This window comes from Taeniopygia guttata, chromosome 3 (genome assembly GCF_048771995.1).
Source record: "Taeniopygia guttata chromosome 3, bTaeGut7.mat, whole genome shotgun sequence".
NCBI lineage: Eukaryota > Metazoa > Chordata > Aves > Passeriformes > Estrildidae > Taeniopygia > Taeniopygia guttata.
In genome coordinates this window covers 110,600,906-110,624,051 of record NC_133027.1, presented here as the reverse complement: position 1 = coordinate 110,624,051, position 23,146 = coordinate 110,600,906, and the positions used below count along the sequence as shown (strand labels likewise).

General features: G+C 37.8%; 2 protein-coding genes across 5 annotated transcripts in view; both read left to right on the top strand.

Moving 5' to 3' along the window:
* The window catches only part of ESF1 (ESF1 nucleolar pre-rRNA processing protein homolog), a 29,361-nt gene extending 27,565 nt beyond the window's left edge, over window positions 1-1,796 (top strand). For both annotated transcript variants that reach the window (XM_012572203.5, XM_072927622.1), the window contains exons 13-14: window positions 601-747; window positions 899-1,796. In XM_012572203.5, the coding sequence (XP_012427657.4) occupies window positions 601-747; window positions 899-1,198 (447 nt within the window). In that variant the 3' untranslated portion in view covers window positions 1,199-1,796. The remainder of the gene's footprint in view (window positions 1-600; window positions 748-898) is intronic.
* A 4,709-nt stretch (window positions 1,797-6,505) lies between these two features.
* TASP1 (taspase 1) overlaps window positions 6,506-23,146 on the top strand; it is a 74,940-nt gene continuing 58,299 nt past the window's right edge. For 2 of the 3 annotated variants that reach the window (XM_030269227.4, XM_030269225.4), the window contains exons 1-6: window positions 6,506-6,610; window positions 9,091-9,308; window positions 10,948-11,015; window positions 12,484-12,552; window positions 20,147-20,267; window positions 21,346-21,430. In XM_030269227.4, coding sequence (XP_030125087.1) covers window positions 9,164-9,308; window positions 10,948-11,015; window positions 12,484-12,552; window positions 20,147-20,267; window positions 21,346-21,430 — 488 coding nt within the window. In that variant the 5' untranslated portion in view covers window positions 6,506-6,610; window positions 9,091-9,163. Of the gene's footprint in view, window positions 6,611-6,775; window positions 7,063-9,090; window positions 9,309-10,947; window positions 11,016-12,483; window positions 12,553-20,146; window positions 20,268-21,345; window positions 21,431-23,146 lie in introns of those variants that run through there. The other variant, XM_030269226.4, reaches the window with a different exon arrangement.

The window sequence follows — 23,146 nt, the reverse complement described above, 5'->3', positions numbered from 1 at the left end:
CTGGTATGTGTTTGTGAGTGGAACTGCAGAATTTCATAGGATAGCTATACAATTTTATTAGTGAGAGCTTTTAGAGCAAAAACTACCAAGAAGAAGTTTTTGTTTTTTTAACATCAGTATTGTATGAAACATTTGTGAGTTCAAACCTTGGCCCGTATATTTTTGTCCTTGAAAAGTGAGTTATTTGCTATTTTGTGTTTTCTTTTCATCCTTTCTCAGAACAAGTTAACTAAAGGAATCGCTTAAATCCATATATTTTTGTTTTTATTTTGCTATATGAATATCAGTATTAAATTGTATCCATTAGTTATTTCTAAGCTGCGGTGTAAAATTTTCAGATGAGATTATTACTGTGCTTGAAAAATTGAATGTGCATATTTGCATTCATTTTAAATCTAATAAGAAGGAAATCAATTTGTATTAATACTACACCTCAAAATGTTACAAGAATGTTTTTATGGATGAAATAATACTACCCTGATGACCCTATTTCAACTTATTTAAACAAATGTAGACTCATACAGGTTTTATTAGTTGAGATGCTGAATTTTTTCATAGAAAACTTTCATTGTGTACATGGACTTTCTTATTTTGTAACAGGCTGAAATGGCCTTGCTGATGATGGATGATGAGGATGACACCAGAAAACATTTTAATTATAAAAAGATTGTAGAACAACAGAATTTGAGCAAGAAGAAAAAGAAACTTCTTATGAAAAAGAAAGAATTAGTAGAAGATGACTTCCAGGTAATTGTGTACTTCTTGATTTTGTGACTGGAGCAGTTCCAGGAATCTCATGAACTATGACTTCTGGAGCAGTTCATGTTTTATTAGGCTTAAAAGCTTTGCTGTTGTGGGAAAAGTTTACCTAAAATAAATGCTTCGTTTCTCACTTCAGGTAAATGTTGCTGATTCAAGATTCCAAGCCATGTTTACTTCTCCTCTGTTTAATCTGGATCCTTCAGATCCAAATTTCAAAAAGACAAAAGCAGTAGAAAAGATCCTGGAAGAGAAAGCTCGCCGAAGAGAAGAAAAGGAGCAAGATCTCAAGGAGGCAAACAAGGGCCTGGAGAACAAGATGGCAAAGAAAGGAGAGGTTGCCAAGAAAGCCATAAATCCTGCCCTATCAATGCTAATAAAGTCAGTCAAACATAACACCCAAGAGTTTCAGGCACGGAAAAAGCAGAAATTCAAATAACTGAACTTTGATTTTACTCAGCCTTTACTTTAGTCCAAGTCCTGCTAACTGGAGACATCTGTTAAAGTTACTGTGGCCTGCTCTAATTCCTGTCCACCTAAAATGTCTTGAAAATTCATTTAACTATGTTGGTGAATTGTGAAGTGTTCAGAGTAATAATCACTCTTTTCTTATGCCACAACAAATACCGTTTTGCATATATGTAAGGAAATTATGGTTTTGGGGTGATTTGTTTTATATCATGTCATCTCTTAAAAATAATAGAAGGGCTGAAGATGGCTAAAAACATCATAATTATGGGTTTATTTATCAATAATAAAAACTGTTCTGCAGAGGTTTATTGCTGAAACTAAGTGGTTTTATAATTTTTAATCCCATAAACATACCTGTCCTGATAAAGAAGGTAATAATATAATTACAAATGGAAGAAATTTTGTATACAAGTTTTTCATAGATTTTTAAAAGATTGGATAAATGCTTTATACATTTCTCCTTTAAATACTTGAATGTATTAGAACTAATTAGTGGAAATATTGCCATTTAGAAGTGTTTCATTAACATACTTTGGAAATAAATATTTTAAATTGGCCCAAAAGAATTTTGGGTACTAGCTGTGGTTTTTTTTTTTTTTTTCTTTCACACCTAAATGGAATTACATCAAAATAAACTTTTTGTTATTGTTATTACATTTCCATGAATATGATACTTATACAAAGTTTTCCAGCATTGCAAATGTTAAAAAAAAGGTGGGGGGGTGGGAAGGGGAAAGGAAAAAAAATCAAAGGCAGTTCTAGATGATACAATTTTAGAAAACATCTTGTTTGGTCATGTTAGTGCTGGTGATTAAGGTATCAAAGGTGCAGGGAGAATACAGTAAGTAGAAAATGATCACTCTTCCCTGGAGTATGGCCATTGATTAAGGTTGGGTGTGAGTTGGGGTGTTGGGATTTTTTTAAAGGTTTGCTGCATCATCTATAAAGGAAATACAACATGGCATTACAAGAAATACTGAAAACTTTAGAAACCAGGAGCTGAAAGGTAATTTTCCATTTTAAAGCCATGTTTAATTTCCAAAATGTTCTACTAATCTAAACAAAGACTTCTATGAATCAGAGATTAAAACTGTTGATAAGCCAGTGTTTATAGCAAGTAAATTTATCTCAGTATGTAAAGGAGATAAGAGAGCTGGATTAATACATGGGAGGCTGCAGAATGACCAAAACTGCCAAAGGTATTAAGGAACATAACACACAAATACAGGTGGAGATAGATTTTACAAGAATGCTTTGCAATGATGTGCCTATGGAATACTTGAGAGACTGAGAGTGTTTTAAATATAATTACTCTTCATAAACATTTTAACATCTTCAGAGTTACTTTGTTTTAATACTGGGTCCATTGAATGTCTCCCATAATTTTGCTGAGTAATTTGTATGGAAAACAGATTTGTTGGGAAATGAAAGGCAACAACAAACTGTGCTATCTCTTGAATCCTCTAACCCTGCTGAGTTCTACCAAACACTTGTGTGTTATTGGTGCTTTTCTTTTCAGCTTGGTGCTTATATAGCTGGAAATCAATGTGGAATCGGTGCATCTCTGCTCCTGAAGATTGCCCAGATATGCTGAGTGACTCACTGGTACAGAACTCCACCAGAACTTCTGTACTCCTGCAAGGCCTCTGTCCTTGACATGAACTTTGCTGGATGAGTAATTTGAAAAATCTGGTTATAAAATTTAGAAGTCACAAATTGTGAGTATTTCTTTCTAATTTAAATTAGATGGGATAAATTATGTTGTGTCTTCAGATGGCTACTTTCTCCTGTTAGGAAGCCTTGCCTCTACTTGGATGTCATAGACAAAATGCACGGAAAGGTGAATGCAGATTTCATAGTGATTTTAAATATTGGTTTAAATAATTATTTTGTTGTATGGTAATGTGTGTCAGGTATCCTGTAAATGCTTAATGTATAAATATTTTATGTAATCAGAAGTTTTTGTTGTTGGTTTTGTTCTCAAGTTACTGAGTGCTGAGGGGGCATCTTAGTTGGGAAGTTCAAGATAAAGAATTTTTGTAAAGTTTGATAAAGGCTAAAATAAGAGACAAAAGTCCAGCTCTGGGGTGCTCCTGGTGGACAGCCAAAGAACACAGGGGTATATCCCAACAGTGTTATCTTTATACAGTTACATCGCTGAGGTACATGCATGTTCATGTGTTTCATACATTATTTAAAAATTCTTGCGAACTTTCTGATGTTTTAGGAACTCCTGTTTTTGGCTTCTTCACACTCTGGCTTATCTGCATGATATCCTGGGTCAATATATTTAATTTCTTCTTGTATCTCCATCCTGCTGTTTCACATCCTCTGACAAGGATTTAGTATGTCCTCCTTAAATTTAACATGGTCTTCTCTAATTGTCCTCCGGTGCTCTGGTTTGTGTCATGGTTATCTTATCACTTGGAGGATTCAGTCAAGGAAAGGGGAACACCATGATCACTTTACACCATTTGTTTGGTTAGATAGAGGTATTTTAAATCCTAGTGTTCAGCTAAGGCCTGTAAGATAGTATATTCACCCCACTACTATTTCTATAAGCTATGCAGTACGTACTTAAACTTATTGTTATACTGACAAACAACTAAACAAAGGTATACATGATACTATATCTGAACATTTATGATCAGTGCAAAAACTAATATATATAATGTGAAAGCCAGTATCATATTGCAGTCCTCTTTTTATTACCAACACCGTTCTTTTCTCTCAAATCAGTCTGTCCTACCTCAAATGTACCTATTGCCATCTGAGAAGAAAAAAAGTACTTTGAGGAATCTCCTTGGTTCAGTTCTGCACTGTCAAGAATAACAAGGGCTTGAAATAAAACCAAAAAAAAAGGCAACAAAGCAACTTGCAGCTTGGATTTGGACCTCAGGTTAAAATCTGTGAAAGAAAGCCAAAGATTTCCTGAGGGTTTGTGGAGTGCATGTTATTTCCTTGTAGTTTTGTCCAACAGAATAGGAAGCACCTGGTAATGTGGAAGACAAAAGCTGCTCTCCAAAAGCCACACAGTTTTGTGTGCCAAAAACTCGTGTTGAAAAGGACTTGCATTTGTTCCTGACATATTTTGCATTGTTAAAAATGTAAGGCTGGTCTTTGAAAAAAAAAAAAGTCGTTGATACAAAAGTGGAAGCACATTTTTACTGGGAAAAAAAATCTACAGAAAGGTTTTCTGTGACTATTAGACAGGCCAGGAACGAGCCCTCTGAATTCCTGGGGGAGATTCTGTGTAGGGCAATTAGGATGTGGTGGAGATGGAATAAAGTCTGGGGGTGAAAAAGTTAGTTTCCAGATGTCCCTATCCACAGCAGGGGTATTTGGATTAGATGTTCTTTAAAAGCTCCATCCAGTCCAAACCATTCTATGGTTCTACAATTCTTTGTGTGGTTCTTGCCACTTCATTGCAAGCTCCTGCTGATGTTTGATACACAGTATAACCTAACCTAACCTAGGTTAGGGAGACGCAAGATGCTTCCCTCAAAAAGCTGTTAAGACCCCACTGGCTGCTTCACTCCCTCCCTGTACCTCGACTGTCCCTCATCTTGGGAGACTGGGTGGACCTCCTGTCCCTCGAGAGAGGAAAATCCTGGAGCCTGCCCAGGAGGGTGCCTGGGTCCCTGAGCATCTTACCGGGTGGCTGATTTAAACGTGTGAATATTAAGCAAAGGCCCTTTTTGCTTCCTTACCCTGGGCTTTATTAGCAGCAATTCTGGCTGCAACACATTTTTGCTCATATTCTTCAAGAGTCACATTACTGTGTATTCCTCTGCTACTGTTTCAGTAGATATACAGATGTAGAACAGCAAACTGTATGACCTCCTCGACCCAACGAGGGTCAAGATCAGGACTGATGATCGCCGTCCAGGGGATCACTCTCCCATTCCGGGGATCGCTGTGAAACAAAAGATTTTCCAGAGATCACTTGAACTAACAAAATGAATGTATCAAAAATGAATGTATCAGAAATGAATGTATCAAAAAAAAATGTATAAAAAAGAATGTATCAAAAATGAATATATCAAAAATGAATGTATCATGTTTGTAGAATCATGTGTTGAATTTTAAGAAATCTCTGCACAGAAAGGCATAGGAAAGAAAAACAAAGATCTCTAAAGCTTCTTGCAAAAAGACAAATACCGGAAAGGACCAAGAGTGCTAAGACTTCTGACAAGGAAGTCCTCTGTCTCCAACATGTCAAGGATGATGAACTTATCCAGATAGGAGAGCAAAGGACCAAAAGTGCAAGTGCAGAGGAGGAGAGTTCAAAAGTTCAATGCAGAGGAAGATGATGATTATAATTCAAAGACCACCAGGGACCCCCATAAAAGACCCCACAAAAAAACTACGCATGCCCAGAAGGGCGTGGACCTATTTAGCATAAGAAGCGAAGACAGGCGGGGCCAGGGGTTGAATATGCATAGAAAAGTTGTGTAATGTATTGCATATGGAACACCCTTGTGAATAAAGTCGGGGGGCAAACAGCTCGGGACACAAGATTTCGGAGAGTTATCTCACTTGTGCCAGGCACCGACAATACATACCCACTTCATAACTACCTCGAGTTGTGGAGTCTATTTATTTATTCCGCATATCGCTTCAGCTGTCCCGCCCCGGGGATCTCCATCCCGAGGATCGCCGCCCCGGGGATCGCCGTCCCGGGGATTTCCATCCCGAGGATCACCGTCCCGGGGATCGCTCTCCCATCCCGGGGATCGCCGTCCCGCCCCGGGGATCGCCGCCCCGGGGATCACTCTCCCATTCTGGGGATCGCTGTCCCGGGGATCGCCGTTCCAGGGATCACTCTCCCATCCCGGGGATCGCTGTCCCGGGGATCGCTCTCCCATTCCGGGGATCGCTGTCCCGGGGATCGCCGTTCCAGGGATCACTCTCCCATCCCGGGGATCGCTGTCCCGGGGATCGCTCTCCTATTCCGGGGATCGCTGTCCCGGGGATCGCCATCCCAGGGATCGCTCTCCCATTCCGGGGATCGCTGTCCCGCCCCGGGGATCTCCATCCCGGGGATCGCCGTCTCGGGGATCGCCGTCCCGGGGATCACTCTCCCATTCCGGGAATCGCCGTCCCGGGGATCGCTCTCCCATCCCGGGGATCGCCGTCCCGCCCCGGGAATCTCCATCCCGGGCAACGCCGGCCTGTCCCGGGGATCGCCGCCCCGGCCCGTCCCGGCCCGGCCGTGCGGGCCCGGCGCCATTGGCGGCGCGGCACGCCGATCAGCAGCGGCGCCACATCCGTCGGCGGGCGCGGCGCGGCCAATGGGCGCGGGGCGGGGGCGGGCCGCCTCCCGCTCACCGAGGCAACGCGCGGGCGAGCGGGCGGTCCCGGATGGCGGCGGTGCAGGGTGAGTGCGGCGGGGCTGCCCCCGAGCCGCCGCTCCCGCCTCCCCCGGCACGGCCTCCCCGTGGCCCTGGGAGCGGGGCCGGGCCGGGCCGGGCCGCGGGGATCGGGGCGGGGGCGCGGCGGCGGCGGCCCGACCCGCCCCGCGCTCCGCTCGCTGCCGGCCGCGCCCCGGCGGGAGCGGCCCCCGAGCCCCGAGCGTGGTTGGGAGCCCGGGCTGCTCTTGCCGTGCGCTCAGGGCGTTCCTTGGCTGTTTTGGTGAAACCCTTCTGGTTCCCGTTCCCGTTGTGTGTTCTCCCACCGTGCCCGCCGCTGTACGGGAAATGTGTAGCAAGGAGGAATCGAGTCAAGAGTGGTGGAAGCATGACAGCCCAGGAGGGAGAAGTGATAAATCCTAAAAGAGGATTGAAAGGGAAAAGTTGGGTCCAGTGGGAGCTTAACAAGTGGAAGCAGCAGGTTTGTGAATGAAATGTAAAGAGGACTTGAAGAATAGTTTGAGATGGGAGGTGTTTGAAAAAAATTGAGTTGATATGGAGGAAGTGTTACAAATGGAAGCAAACGAGAGATAGGTTGGGTTGCCTGTATGTTTTCTGTAGGAATAAACACATCCTTAGACCCACCTCTGTGCAAAGGCCTAATGAGGATTTCCAGCCTGCAGTTACACTGTTAGTAAGTCTTCAAGTGACATCTCTGGCTTAATTTACAAAAGCCATTTTATTATCATTACTGCTTTTCCTACTACCCCACTATTTCTTCCATTCCCGTGACAGTTTCAACTCCTTACTTGCTCCTCTGTTTCTTTACTGAAGTCTGTGCTGTGCCCTTGTTGTAGGAGTGACTTTCTGTGGGGTGTAGCAAGATGCAGCAAAGAGAACCAATGGTTGCTGGAGCCATCTTTACTATTGGTAGAAAGGAAATAAATGCAGTGATTAATACTTTAATCTTAGCTCTGAAATTTTTTCAAGTGACCATTACAATTGGATATAATCCATAAACACTTTCTCTCTGTAGAGCCTATGTATTGTAGTGGCCTTTCATTTTGTATTGGGACATATATAATTATAACAACAAGTTCATATTTAATTTTGAAAAGTAAATTTATAAGTGTATGAAGATTACTAGGTATGTTTAGTATTTAGGAAGAAATTATGGTAAATAAATAACTTCCTCCAGTGCTGTGCTGATTCTTGTCAAAAGAATAGTTGTGGCAAACCAGCTGGTTTGTTCTGTGGCACTGCTGAATCTTGCTTGACATCATTTACATAGTTTGGGCCATTTAAACGGAGTGGTATTTAATTGCTGGAGTAAGCCATATGGCATTTGAGGAGTCAGTGGTTTAAGTCTTATGCATTAAACATCTTATTTTTCTGTTCACTTTCCAGTGTTCTTGGGTTACAAAGTCCTTTTTGAGATGGTAGGAGCGATAGATGTTATACTGGAATATAGAGGTGTAGAGTCAGAGAATGGTTTGGATTGGAAGAGACCTTCAAATTAATCTAGTTCTTAATATATAAACTATCTTAATGTATTACAGAGGTTTTCTCCATTTCTGCATTAGCACTACATGCTTTTCACTTCCTTAAGTAATTCAGTGTGTGGAGTGTCTCTGTTTTACCTTCTGAACTAGACAAATGGTTTTGTCAGGATTAATATGTAGCAAGCTGTGGATAAGAGCAGCAGTAAATACAGACACTTTTAGCAATTCCTGATAGATACATCATTCTGTATTGTTATATTTTTTTGTTTCATGTACTAGGTAATACTGACAATATTTCCATTAGCTTTCTATAAGCATTAATTTCCTTAGCATCTTAAGGGTAACCATCAAAGCCAATAGAGTTACTAAATTATTTGAGCTTGACTTAAGCATGTGGAGGTTCACTAGTAATCATAGTAGTTCTTCTTACCCAGGCAAACATTGTTTGACTCTTTTAGGCTTACTTGGTTTTGTTTTAGAAATAATTTGTCATTAAAGAAAAGTTAATTTATTTTTTCTTTTCCTGCTGCAAATTAGTGGGGAATAATAAGGAGATGGGATGAAACAGTATAGAAGAATAGGAGTTCATTATAGGAACTTAAACAGGCATTTTCTGCATAGAAAGGAAAACGTGTGGTGTTTTAAAGGGTTAGTCATGTGCCAGTTAGATATGATGAGTAGAGAAATTTGTTGTATTGTTGGAAAACAGGACACCATGGAACGCAAAACTTATATTAACAGTTCCTTCCAGTGTATGGCAAGATCATTAGGTTCAAGTTATATTGTAGTGAAAAGGCTTCTTTCAGCTTGCAGCATGGACTTTGATTATTTTAGGTCTTAGTAGTGCTGTTGGCTAGGGAAGAGGCAAAACTTGGAAACCCTGCCTTGGAGAGGTGTGTTCTTGGTTTAAACTTCTCTCCTAAAAGTTCTTTCTGAGGTTATTTGTGTGAAATTCATCTCCTGAAGTCAGTGTCTAATGTATATATATATATATGATCTGGTTTCAGGATGATTTCTCTCCAGAGTTTATTTTTGAATGGAAGTGTGCTCCTTCCCAGTAGAAGATGGTGATCCTAATGTATGATCATGGAGAAGGGGATAAGTTCAGTAGAAGTGTTACCTTCCAAATCATCTCAGGTTACAGCTGTAAAAGTGGTCGTCAAAGAGCCCGAAACAAAGCAAACCCAAAGAGGGAAACGAGTGGGATTTGTGCTTGTCCATGCAGGTAAGATGTGGAAGCAGAACAGCTGGAATGGAAGTAATGCACCTTTTGATATCAAACTAGTTGCCAACAAAAATTTTATAGTGACTTTGGACTACTGGTGTGCTAATAAAGTGACATTAACTCTGTGTTCAAGTCTCGGAATGAGGAGTTTGATTGGAAGTTGCACTGGAAAGTCTTAATCATAATGTGGTTATTTGGGTGTTCTGGGTGATATTTTTCTTCTCCTTCCTAAATGTAAATGATTATAAAATGTCATATTCTGTGGTTGTCTGCTAAGCTTGGCAAACCTACCAAATGAGGGAGATATTTCAGTCTGTTTCTTTATCAATGGAAGTATCAAATACAGTCCTTTCTTTCATTGCTGATGGTTTCTTGTCTAGCTTGTCTATGAGGACAGTCCAGCTAAGACCTTCTGAAATCTGCTTGGGCTGTTTGTTGCAGAGCTCTTTTTACCCTTCTGACATTTTTTTCTTCTGAGTCTATTTTTTTGATCTTGTTCATGTTTAAGTGAGTTACTGTTTATTCTTTCCACATGTAATGATGGCCTCCTCTACTCAGATCTGATACAGAAATTATGTGTAATGTGTAACTTGCTCATAAATTCTACTTTCATAGGTTCTTTATTAAATACTATGAATAATGAAGTTAACAGTGTTTATATCTGGGTGTATATTGAGCATCTGTGTGAGTACATGAGGTGAAATAGAGGAAAGTGGCCTGGTCATGCCTAAAACATTTGAAAAGCCAACATGTTACTTGGTTTATAAAATCATTAAGATTAAAAAAACAGCCCCAAACCTTAAATAATTAATTCTGTTCTGGGTTGATGTTTGATGACCCTGGTATTCTATTTTAAGAGCAAATGAAATTGCTCAATATAGTGTTCTTTGCTGGGTCATTTTGGTATTGGTGTTAAAGCTTATCTATTAGACTTTCTCAAAAATAATATTTCTAAAGGTGAGCGAAGGGAAGTTGAGGTTTTTAGGTGCAAAACCTGGTAAAACAGAAGTAGATTTTAAATATGTGCCACTCTTGTTTTTCTGATGCTGCATTTAGTTGAATTGTGGCACTGATAAACTTTTCAGGTGTGAAAGTAGGGGCAGTGCCTTCGAAATAGGGCAGAATGGTTCAATACAACACAATAGATGTAAAGACTGAGAATAAGAAAAGAGGTGAAAAATCTGTATGAGCTTCATTTGAAGGAACTCCTTCTAAATCAGGAGTAACAAGCTTTAAAAACGTAGCATAAACATGAGAAAGTGAGCAGAATTGTGGAAAAAAAGAAAATCAGAGTTTGACTTAAAACTGAGAGTTTTGCCCAATAATGGACAGTATAGAAAAAAGCTATACTGGAAATCCTCCAAGAATGAGTGAAACTGGAATTTTTTATAGGAAGAGATTGATGCTGATATTTATACCTGCATGCTTCTGGATATATGATCTGTATCCTGTATTTTACTGAGTGTGTTTGATTCTGTGTTTGAATGCATAAAGTTGTCAATCATTGATAGAAAAAGGAAATGCCAATGTAATCCAGAATAAGGAACAGTGTATCTGCCTGTGTCTTAAATCTCTGTGTGAACTACAGGCTGTAGTTTGCCAGGTACTATAATATATTTTCCTTCTGTTTCAATTGCAGGTGCAGGTTATCATTCTGAATCCAAAGCTAAAGAGTACAAGCATGTGTGCAAAAGAGCCTGCCAGAAGGTATGTGTCACCAGCTCCACAGTCCTGTACTGGGTACACAAGAAATACCTGGACTTAGCTGCTTGGGCTGTATGTATTTATAGAAGGAAATGAGGGAAACCAGAGCAGAAACAGTTAAGATAATACAGAGACAGAACAGTGCAGGCCATGAGATGCAGCAATGTTCTCATCAGTGTTGGCAAATAGCAGACACCAAATGAACAGTGGGAGAACAAGAAAAGGTCATAATGGTACCTACAAGGAGTATTCCTACAGCTTCCTGAACTCCTCCAGGCTTTCTGGGGCTGAGTATGGTATCTGTATATTGATTTCTTCCACGTCCACTCTTTGGAGCTTATTTAAACTCTAGCATCCATGTTGCTCTGTGAATGCAGGGATTTCTATAATTATTATAGTCTTCATAGCTCTTACCCTCTTAATAAACAGGGAGGTAGGAACAGGAAAAACAAAACAAAACAAAAAATCCAAGTTGGAAACGGAGAAATGGAAAGAATTTCATTTCCCTTGAAATTAATATGTTTTCATCTCTTCCAATAACTTTGTTTTGGAGCTGGAAAGTCTTGTCTTTTAAGTGTTGAATGAGTAGCTGGAAGACCTCTCTCTAAAATTTTTAATGCAGGGAGAAGGAGCTTGGGAGCTTGGCAGGACTTTTAGAAGAGTCTCAGAGCTGGTCTCTGATAATTATCACTTTGTGTTACAGTTTGTTGCTCAATCCTAATACCAATCTAATTTTGTAATGAGAGGCCTCGCAAATCATCCAAACTTAACACTGGCCTTGGTGAAAGTAATTTTCCAGCTGGTCATGTGAGATCTGCTGTTGAATTCAAGTCCAATTTGATATTCTGTGTAGCTACTCTTGAGCTGAGTAGCCAACATCAATAACTTCTGTGAAGAACAAACAGTTTCAGGTTTGTCTTGCAGCCAGAGTTGTGTTCTGCGGTTCCCTGAGAAAGCTTGACTGTAAGATCTCCTACAGTATGGATCTAATAAATACTGTTAGGCTCTACAATTTCATTGTTGTGTGTGTATGCTATTTGAAGGTAACATTATTTTAGGTGATTTGTATTGGTTTTTAGATGAGGTTGAGGAGTTCTCTTCAATTTTATGGTAATTGCTATATGTGGTACTAGAAATTTGAGTTGGAGTGTGGAAGGGAAAGTTGAAACTTGTTGACTGACATCTGGTGTTTGAGGACATGAAGTATAAGAAGTTATTTTGATAGAAATTTGACTACGCAGAAATCTGCTACTAAACACAGTGTCACAATGTCATAATAGTAAAATCATACCTTCAGATCTGCCCTCATATGATTCATACTGACTTTTTCCAGTGCTTCTTGTTCTTACACTCTCTTAGATTTTAAAATAATTTGGTGAAGATTTTATTTTATACAGGAATAGAAAAATGTAGGGCTCAGTCACAGAATAATAGAATTTCCTAATCATCAGCTACAACTTGTGTTTTACAGGCAATTGAAAAGCTACAGGCTGGTGCTCTTGCAACAGATGCAGTGACTGCAGCACTTATAGAATTAGAGGTATGGCTTTCTGACCAGTAGTAAATATACCTCTTGGGTAAATCTTGCCAGACCTTTCTGTAGGGGGTATTAAATGGGCAATCTCAGTGGATTTTTGTTTTTGTGCTACACTAATTTTATCTTTTGCTTTTTCACTGTATTTTGGTGTAAATCTGTTTGAGTACTTTATAAAAATGCAAATTGAATGAAAGTTTTCTAGTTGGTGCAATTTGGTTGTCATTTTAGGTATGTCTTTATCAGATATTCTTTACCCTTTAAGAATAAATGCAGTAATTGAAGATTTACTGAACACTTTGTAAGGAACTTAATTTCTGGCTTGCTGAGCTACAGACAGGTTGTTCTTGCTCTGCTTCTTAGAGAGAGAAAATATATCCTACTGGTTTTGATTATTATGACAAAATATGTGTAGAGGAATTGGACAAGTAATCTTCTTATTTCAAAACAGTACTTGTTAATTAAGATAGAACATCTTGGTGAGCAGCTGCTGGTGAGGTTTTTGGAAAAGTGTCTTTTTGGAGTGATGAGGTTTTTATAGCACTTGCCTTCACTGAAGGTCCCCATGAAATAATGTAGAAGTGAGTAAAGCTAAACCTTTCTGGGTGGTAAACGAAGCAGTTTGGTCATTGTCCCAGATTCAGTAATCCTTCATGACAGTAATGATGGAAACAGGTATTCTCCTGTAAGTAGCAATTGCTTCTTCCTCTCCAACTTTATTAGTTAAAAAAAGGAAAGCAAGGTAAGTGTTGTGCTGTAAAAATAATTTCCTGCACTTGGAATTTATGGTAGTATTCCAAGAGGATTAGCAGTGGATTTGCTTATCCAGATGTTGGGAAAGTGTTCATTAATGTACTTGATGGGGACAGTGTAAGGCAGGCAGTAAGTGCATACTTCAGTATGTGTTAGACATGCTGACTGGTAGCCAAGGCTTCAGTCACACTGTGAACTTGGCAAGTGCCTTGGCTTTTAGCACTCCTGTGGGTCTCAGTGAGCTGTTCAAACATGCTTTCATGTGTTACCTTACACATTAGAGTATAGCTCACAGAAAGCAGTGGGTATCTCTCTCATGGAATTATTTACGATGCACTTCCCTAAGCTCACTGAGGCTGCTCTCACTCCATGAAACTGGTTTCTGTGTCAGCTCCCTCCTCAGTGGAAAACAAAAATAAAAATCTACTTTGAGTTGTGATTTTTATCGTGTTCCTGAGCTACAGAGAAAAACGTATTTTGAAAAGCTTGACCGAAGAGTTGTAGATCTCTTTGCAGCTGTGTCTGAGGTAAATAGTTTATATGTTTTTGTTATCCCCAAGAGACTTTTACTTTAGTAGATTTAAATACTCTGAAGTAGCTTCTGTAGAACAAGTTATGGCTCTAAGATTAAAAAGTTTTTTCTAATTACTCCAATCAGAATCCTTTTTCTCCTTATCTATCTTGCTACTACTGTACTAATGCCTGCTGTCATTCCACTTTTTGGTTTGGCAATTGTCTTAGGTAGTATTTTTATGTGTTCTGTTGTACAAAATGTTTTTTTCCTTTTTCCTGTTTTTAAGATAAAATGTTATTTTGTTCAGGTTATAGTGCAGTCATTAATGTAATTATTTACTTTCATTTATTCATTAAGTGATTTATATAATCTCTTAATTGAAGGTGCTGTCTGTTACTGGAATAGGGAGTACTGGGTGTGGGATTTGGCCTTCTTTAGATTAAAGTAGTTAGTTATGCAATTACATTGAGGGAAAGTCAAATCTGTACCCAAACCAGAAAATAGTGTGGTTTGCAGTGGCAGATTTTTGGATCTGGTGTGAGAAACTCCCCAGTGTTAGACTGTCAGCTTCCAAAATATGGAACAGTTTGTATCTACTCATACCTCATTTTGAGCAGCACCTCCAGACATCTTTGTCATTTCTGGAGCTGCATCTTCTGGTTTAGTACTGGTGGTTTTTCTGGCGCTCTATGGGAAACAAATTACACATGGTAAGTCAACAAAGCAATCAGAATAGTTTTTCTCATTAATTTTATGAGTAAAAATACAGGTTTGTGTTGACAGTTTCTCTAGTGAGCTGTCACTCTCTTTTGTGTATATTATAATATTTATATTATACTAGCATAAACAATGTGTTTTAGCATTTGAAGTTGACAAATAAATAACAAAAATCTGTGTGAAACTGTTTGTCTTCTTGTATCCCTGTAACACAAATGAAGATGCAGAACAACAGAATATTGTATTAAATGATAACAGATTTCATTATAAAGTATACTGACTGTAACTTCTTGATATTTTGGTTTCTGTAGGGCACATTGCTATGAGTTTATCTGAAATATTTAATCACTTTTACAGTTTTCAGACTTTTAATGCAGTATTCCAAAATTTGTAATCTTTGGAGGCAAAATATCTTTTCATGGAAATCTCACAAGAGATGAATGTTTTTCCTCAGTTCTGCTCAATTACAGAACTCCTGTTACACAGGATTGCAGCTCATCCAAAAGGCATCACTTCAAAGAGTTGTTGAGGCACAAGAGTTGCTCTTGATCTTTTATGATCAAGCAGACAGTTTGCTTGTGGTATGCTGTCTGTGTTTTATTTTTTCAGGCTCTAAGTGCAGAAAGAATAGCCTTTCTTTGTTGGACTGTGTGACTCTCAAGTGAAATGTGTTCTGTGAATACAATAATAGTAATAATTAACTAGAGGAAAAGGTGGATTTCTTTTGCAAAGGAACAAGACTGACAGAGAATATTGTTAAAACAACTGTGCTGGTCTTCATAAGCATCAGCTGTATTTGATAAGGCCATTAAGGCAGGTATGTTTTGTGGTTTAAGAACTCTCTATTGCAGAGAAACAAATGCACATGTTACCTCTGTCAGCCTTTGGTAACAAAATGGTCTGGACAAGGTATTTCATAAGACTCATTATTTACTTCCACAAAGACATTATTGCAGTACTGTTAATTTTTGCACCCTTGCTATCAGCCACCATATGATGCCTGGATTTTTCTTGAAACACAATGAAATTATTAAACAGTTTTTTTTTTTTTTTGTGGGGGGAGGAGACCTCATACAACCCACTTAAAATGTGCTGTTTTCAGCAAAACCTGCATTTGATCTGAAAATGATGCAATTTCAAGCTTTTCTTTAACTATAGAGCACTTAATGAAGTCTCCTGATCAGGTACTAGGAACATACAGTGGTTGTAAAGAGTGATGAAGATTTCAAATTGTTTCTAAGTTTAGTGTAATCCTTTACTAATATGTATGTAGATTACTTGTTTCTTTATCTGACTTTAGTAGAACGTTCTTTATGAACATAATTTAAATTGGAAGTTAATATGATTGACGGGGAAGCGGATGTCACATCATTTTGGGTTCCAATCTCCTTGCTACTGAAATTGCTCAGTTTATTTTGCATGTTGTATTGTAAATCTATGAAAGAGTATTTTAGATCTGTTATACTCAAGCAGTGTGTTTCTATGGTTGTCAGCAAAATTTTGCAGTGAAAAAACCTTTTTCTTGAGGAATTGTTTTTTCTGTTTTTTTAATTATTATTATTTTCCTAATAGTTAAGACTTTTGAATATACAGTCTTAGTCCCAAGGATTTCTCCTTCAAGGAGAAGCATACTTGTTGTATTAAGGCAGTCACCATAGATAAACTTCTAATGGGTAATGAACTGGAAGTTGTTAATTCCAGTTAAAAACATTACTATGATGCTTTGCTACAGAGTGACTGACAGTAATTTGTGACAAAAGTGTTGTCTAAAAACATTTTTGCTCATGTGACTCATCTTTGTAGACTATTGATTGTCATGAAACTGTCACAGAAAAATAACTCCTAAAATAACAGTGTGTGGAAAGAAATGCCTGTAGACTTTGAATTTGCTTTAAAAGGTACAAATCAGCCATGGCCAAAGCTGTATCAAAGATTGATGGAATGTTCTTTCATGTTCACTGAAATCTGAGCATTTTAACTGTTTGCCTAGATGTGTTACAGAGCTGAGTAACATCTTCAAGCATTCCAACTTTGACCACAGCTAGAAATTCCAGGATGCCTGTATTTGCTGTCAGAAAATTATAAATACATTTTGAAGTAAAAAGGATTCTGTAAATAAAAATGGTGCCCTCAGAAGCTTGAGAGTTTTTGCAAGATGGGTAACTTGGGAAAACAAAACTCTTATTTCACGTCTTAAAGCTTTCTCTTACCTCCTTTGCTACAGCTTTACATGGTAAGTTAGAGACACTTTGTGGAGTCATTGCCAGGAAGTCTAGTGTTTTTCACATAACTGAAGAGTTACATTTTGTTAAAATGCTTTGAATAGCCATTTTTTTGTCTTTTCTCTGTTCTTCGTCTTCTATGGTGGCAAGGCTTGCTGTTAACATGCAAAGCTAAGGCTTGGTTTGCTTACTTGTCTTTTTCAGTTTCCTTAGAAACACAAAAGCTGATAGCTGCTGTGGTTTTAAATAAAAATATATTCCTGAAGATACCTTTTCCTCTTTTCCTGTCCTCCCTTTTCCTGGACACATGCTTTGGTTAGGTTCATCCCCATTTTATGGTAGTCAGGTCCTGCAGTGCTGCACTTTTCTGTCTGAGGGTATGAAAAGACTTCCACTTAGGTCAGTTTGTTTCTTTCCTCTTTAAAGGCATTCATGCTTCTGTTTAAATGTTTCTGCATTTCTTGTAAGTTTTGAATTTTCATTTCAAAATACACCTCTATGTTTATACATTATATTCTTCCACTTACATATCAGACTCTTAAAATCTTTTGGTCAAACTTCGCAGAGATTCATGTTTTGAAATAGAGATTGTATTTGTGTGGTGTATTTCATATCTTTGCCTATTCATAGAAGTAGGTGTGAATGTCTTATTTCCATTTTTTTTATAAAGGTAGGTTTTCCCCTACCTTGTTTCAAAGGTATTTATCTCACCTCAGAGAAATTCAGGTAGATAATAAAATTCCATAGGTTCACACCCAGTCTCTCTAAAGCTGTTTTTGGATTGCCTTTCAGATGTGTGAAGTTAAACCATCTTCCTCTTAGAATTCTAAGCCTTTTTTCTTAATTGAATGCAATCTGATTCTAAAGCTAATTGAAACTCTATAGAAAATTTGAACAGATGATTGAAATTTTGTCTTTATTTCTTTTTACTGGAGAAGTTACTCATATTGTTACTGATAAGATTCCGAGTCGTAATATGGGAGTTACCCCACCAAAGAGACATCTGCAATTTGGTGTGGAGTTATTATCAAAAATTGTTTAGTATTCTAATAAATATTCTATAGGGAGAAGTAGGTGATGCTCCCTTTGTTCTTAGATCCTCTGAGTAAATTATGTCTTGGTGCATCCTTGTGGTTGTGCCAGTGAAGGTGCTATGCCAAAGCATGTAGCATTTATAGATCCTTAGAAATAAAGTGAGCTCTGTATCCTGTATTTTTTCCTTGGCCTCTTTTGATTATTGCCTTTACCAGATGGTAGAGACCTTTGTGCCTTGAGTGCAGAGGAATTCAGGACAGTGTTACCAGGACTTGTTCTGGTGGGTCCTTCTTACTCCCTTTATTTGGCCATGACATCTACTCTTAGGATAAAAGCTGTCTCTGCTTTGTGGTAGTGAAAAATCTGTGGAGCACAACATTTTTCCTCTTTGCTAATTCTTTTAAGGATAATGCAGTGAGTGACTGTATTTGGAACAGAACATTAGAGAATTGTCTCCTGACTCACAGGTCTTTGATTATCCAGGGGGAGAGGACTTGGACAGCACTAGGAGCAAGCATTGGTCATTCTAAGCATTCCTGATTTTACTGTGTCTTCCAAGTACCTGTCACTGTTTGCTTTCAATTCCTTCCACCACTTCTCTGCTCCCTTTTTTCCTAGACTTCACTGACTTAGTTTTCTTCATATTTATAGAGCCTGAGGAGCAATGAAGCAAGTTAAACCAGCAGCTACTCTGAATCTTCTGCCTTTTCAAGGCTATCAGCTGTTTCTAAATATATTTTCCCCCACCCATCCCCTTTCTACAGAAAATTGTTTGTGCACTCTAAACTGTAAATGTTTCATTATCCTAAAATATTTTCAAATTTACTTATGTGCTGTGAGGTGTTGCTGTCAAAATAAACAACAAAATGAATATACACAGTGAATTGGAAGAAATGTTGTGGTATGGGATAAAATAGGATAAAATCTTGTGCTGCTTCAGAAGGAAAAAGCAGAAAATAAAGGCCAGTTTCATGATTATGTATTAGTCAGGGATCTTGTATTCGTGATTTTTCAGAAAGATAGTGTTTTGGTGACTCAAACACTGAGAACTCTTTACATGTCTCTGTAAATTTGAATCAACATCTTGCAGAACAGATTTTGAATTTACTCACTACTTGCTGTTTTGAAAGTTAATAAAAGCTAGCTGACATCAGATTTATTTTTCATTTCTATGTGCTCACCTCTTATTTCTTTAAATTCATTGTAGATTAGAATGTTCAAAATCCATCCAGTTAATTTTAAATGTAAGACAGAACTTTGAGCTGTTTCCAGTAATTTGTTTCCTGGTTCAGCTTGTATTACTCATCAGTGAAATGAGATGTCATACTTCTACAGTGCACACTTGTGGGATTCTTTAAAATTAGAGGGTTTTGGGCACGTTGTAGGACACACTGGTCTAGACAAACATTGTTCCTTGTTGCATCAGGTTGTTACACTGCTGTAATTTAAACATTGGAAACTCTGAAAGCATGCAGCATCTCTCTGAAATTTGATTTAGCTATTATTTCTTTGTCCTATATTCCTTGCATATAGAAGAGGGGATTGTACTGAACTGGCATTGAGACTGCTGAACTGTGCTACTGTGAAATTTTGTGGTGTTAAAGTTATGGGGATGCTCTGATAAAATGAAGGATAAAAATGGGGTTTAGTTCTAGCATGCAGAGCTTGCTCTTTGACAACCTTGAGTTTGTTAAAATCAACAGAAGTTGTTAACAAAAAAGGAGTTAGCTTTGTGATCTTGTTAAAATGTTATTCCATAGTTTCTATGAAATAGAAATTGGTTTTTAGTCAAGAAGCTTCCAGACCACAGTCCCTGTGCTAATGGTCAAATAGGAATTTTACCAAGTGGATTTTCAGTGATGCCAGTTGATCATTTCTGCATGTGGAGCTGCAGGCATGGGCTTCGAATGTTCAGAAAAAGGACAGTTCTGTTTTGCTGTAGTGTCATACTTAGGAGTTTCAAAGGTAGACTGGTCTGTGCAGAGATTATAAGATGTTACTTAAATGTTACTTCATGGGTTAAAGACCAAGGAAGTGTGTACTTTGGGGGAGGGAGAGATTTTCACTCATATTGCAAGGCTTTTGCTTGCATAGAAATTATCTTTAATTGTTAGGCGATTGGTTTTTATATTAGTGCATTATTACATTTGAGATATATCACACCCTACAGAGGTGAAAGCTGTCCACTGTAGTAATTTTAGATGCTCTGTTCAAATTGCCCTTGTTTTTGTTGTGCAAGATTAAACTACTAAAATAAGAAAATGCATTGCACCAAGATCAGTGCCATCAGATCACTTATACAGGGGTTTGATCTATCTGGTATGGATGTGGCCTTATAGTGTTCTATTCTTATTTTTAGGATTCTCCTTTTACAAATGCAGGATTGGGATCTAACCTAAACCTACTGGGTGAGATAGAATGTGATGCCAGTATAATGGATGGAAAGTCATTGAATTTTGGAGCTGTTGGAGCACTGAGTGGTATGTTAATTATAAAGCTAACTGCTGATTAAAGTGCAAAGATCAATTTTGGGGTTTTTGTTACTTATTTGAAGTGGGGCTTACTGTGAATTCTGCTGTATTTAACTAAATTCTGCTCCTTTAAAAAAGGAGGAGGCAGGCCTGCTTCCTGAAATGCTGGTTTGTGTTAATTTCTTGATGTAACATGTTGTCTTATTAATTCACTGATAATCCTTTGACGTAGCACACAGTATTTGCGGTGGGACTCAGTTTGCTGAGATGAATTTGAGGAATGATAATGTAATAACATTCAGTTGTTAAAAATATTGCAAGTATTTAAATTAGGATTTTTATTTGTTTTTGTGCTCAGGCAATTTATTTGCATATGGGACTTATTTAATATGAGAACTAATGGGTTTATCTCTTTTTTTCTAGTTTTAGCTTTCAGTATAAAACAAATATAGATATCAAGTCTCAAACAGGGATTGTTAAGGTTTCATTCTATGACCTGCCTTAGCTGTTACTATTGAATAGCTTTTCTGACAAGATTTTAAGCTTTGTTCTTTATCCTACAATAGTTCTAAACTGTGGTAATAGCTTCCTCAAGTGGGCATAAATCTAAAATAAATAGTAAAATTAAGCGTTTCAAGCCTTATTTGTTACAAAGTGTATCCTTCCAACCATGGGGAAGGAGGAAATTGGGAGTGTGCGACAGCTAAGTCTGAGTTCTATAATTTCTGTTCTGGCCAGATAGATCCAAATGAAAATTTGACCTAGAAAAATTAATGCTTATAAACATCTTTGACCCTTACATACAATAGATTTTACATGGGATTTCTGTGGTAGATCACTCCTCCTGTTTCAATAAAGCTTTTAAAAAAAGTGGGGGAGATGTTGACTGGAAGGCTTTGTCACTGCCAACAGCATGTGAAGGGAAAACTGAAAATGTTGTTACTACATTGAAACATAAGGTGTCTCTTAAAACCCTTGGAAATTAAAGGAATCTGAGTTCCACTGCCAAAATGAACTGTATAGTGCTATGAGGGGAAAATATTTTTAATGTTTTGTTCCTTTTTTTTGCTAATTTTTCTTTTTTTAGGAATCAAGAATCCAGTTTCGGTTGCAAATAGATTGTTGTGTGAAGGGCAGAAGGGGAAACTCTCTGCTGGCAGAATTCCACCCTGGTAATTGCTTTGTTCTGCTTGACTTTCCTTCCATCTTTCGTCTCTACTGCATGGATGCAATATTTGAAGGTTTTATCTCACCCAGGAAGGCTGGTGCTGTTTTACATACCAGTGATAGTGTGTCTTTAAAAAGAAGATAAGCTTTGTTCTCTGATCTTGAAACTTCTTAGGCAGTCAGTGGAAGGAAGTATTAGATATAGATGGCAACATCATTTTGTGATAGTTTCTGTCTGTCTGATTATTTCCAGTTGTCATACTTAATTCTTATGTTTGTTACTGTAGCCTTTTGAAAAATCAAAAAAAAACCATCAAGATTACATGGAAATTCTACTGTCTTTGCCTCTGTCTACCTTTAACAAAAAGCAACAAGCAGTTTTTAATAAGTATAGAAAAAAAAAATATTTTAGTGCCTTTGTGGCTTTGTGGAAATGTGCAGCATTTAGTAACTTCCTCTTATTTTAAAGATAAATTTAACAATATTTACAACAAAAATGAGAACAAGCAGTCCCTTATTAAGATGGATATAAAACTTAAACGGAAGAGGTAAGTATTAAACAGAGAATAACTCGAAATGTTATTGCCTTACTTTGGAAAGAATCCAAGAAATGTGTCAGAATTGATTGCTCTTAAAACCACCTTATTTTCATTAGCAGTTTAAATTGACAGGTAGAGAACTTGAATAATTTATTCATATTAATTGATTGCTGTCATCAGTTATCATACCTGTGGTAGAATTTGCTGCCCTTTGCCAACTAGTGGTCAGTATTTGCAAAAGTATTAAACCAGCATTTATGTAGTTTAAAAAAATGTGACTATTAGATTTACAAATTTTACTTTCCTTACTGTAGTGTTCTCTGAAATTAGCCAAGTATCCTATAGCTGGATGGTGCAGTATTCATATGTAAATGGTGAGGATTTTAGTGTTCTGTCATGTGCAAAAAAATTTCATAGATCAAAAAAAACCACCTTGAAATCAAACCATCAACAGGCAAATTTTGCATTTTAAACACTTTAATGGATAAAGAACAGAGTAATTGTGGGGAGGTTTACTAAAGAATAGGAACTTTGTGTTCAATAGCTGTTAGCTGCTCATTTCTTTAGCTGTCAGGAGAAAATGAGGCTTTGCTGAGGTACATTAAAATGTGAAATGAGTGTGAAATGTGGTTTTTTGGTGTTCCAGAAGTATTATTGAAGTCAGCTACAGGAGCAAGCACTTGAGATTGTTTTACTTACATCATCAGTGTTCTAGAATTATTGTAAGGAAGAGCACTTTGATATTATGCAGTGACTTTATGACCTACTTTATGATGCTATTTTAAAAATACTGAGTGGAAAAGGAACTATATCCTCTTGCCCTCCAAGAACAAGGCTAAATCTTTTGAGGACTGGGCAAGACTAGCAGATGCTTTTAAAGGCAGAGTAGATTAAATCTTGAGATGAGAGATGAGCTGTCTTTGGAACCAAGGCGTGCAGTTTATTGTGCACATGTTGTGCACTTGGGTTACCTGATAAATATTTTCATTTCCTCTTTTCCCCCTTCTGGATTTTGAATGCACATCTTAAAATTAAGGTAATTTTTTTATCCTGGAAACAGTCTATACTAGTGGGATATGATGGGTCATGCTTGGGGCTTGCTGTGGTGGATGCTTCTGTGCCAAGGTCAGAATGAAATTTCATGTACATTGAAGGTGGTGCTATGGAGGATTTCATGTCCTG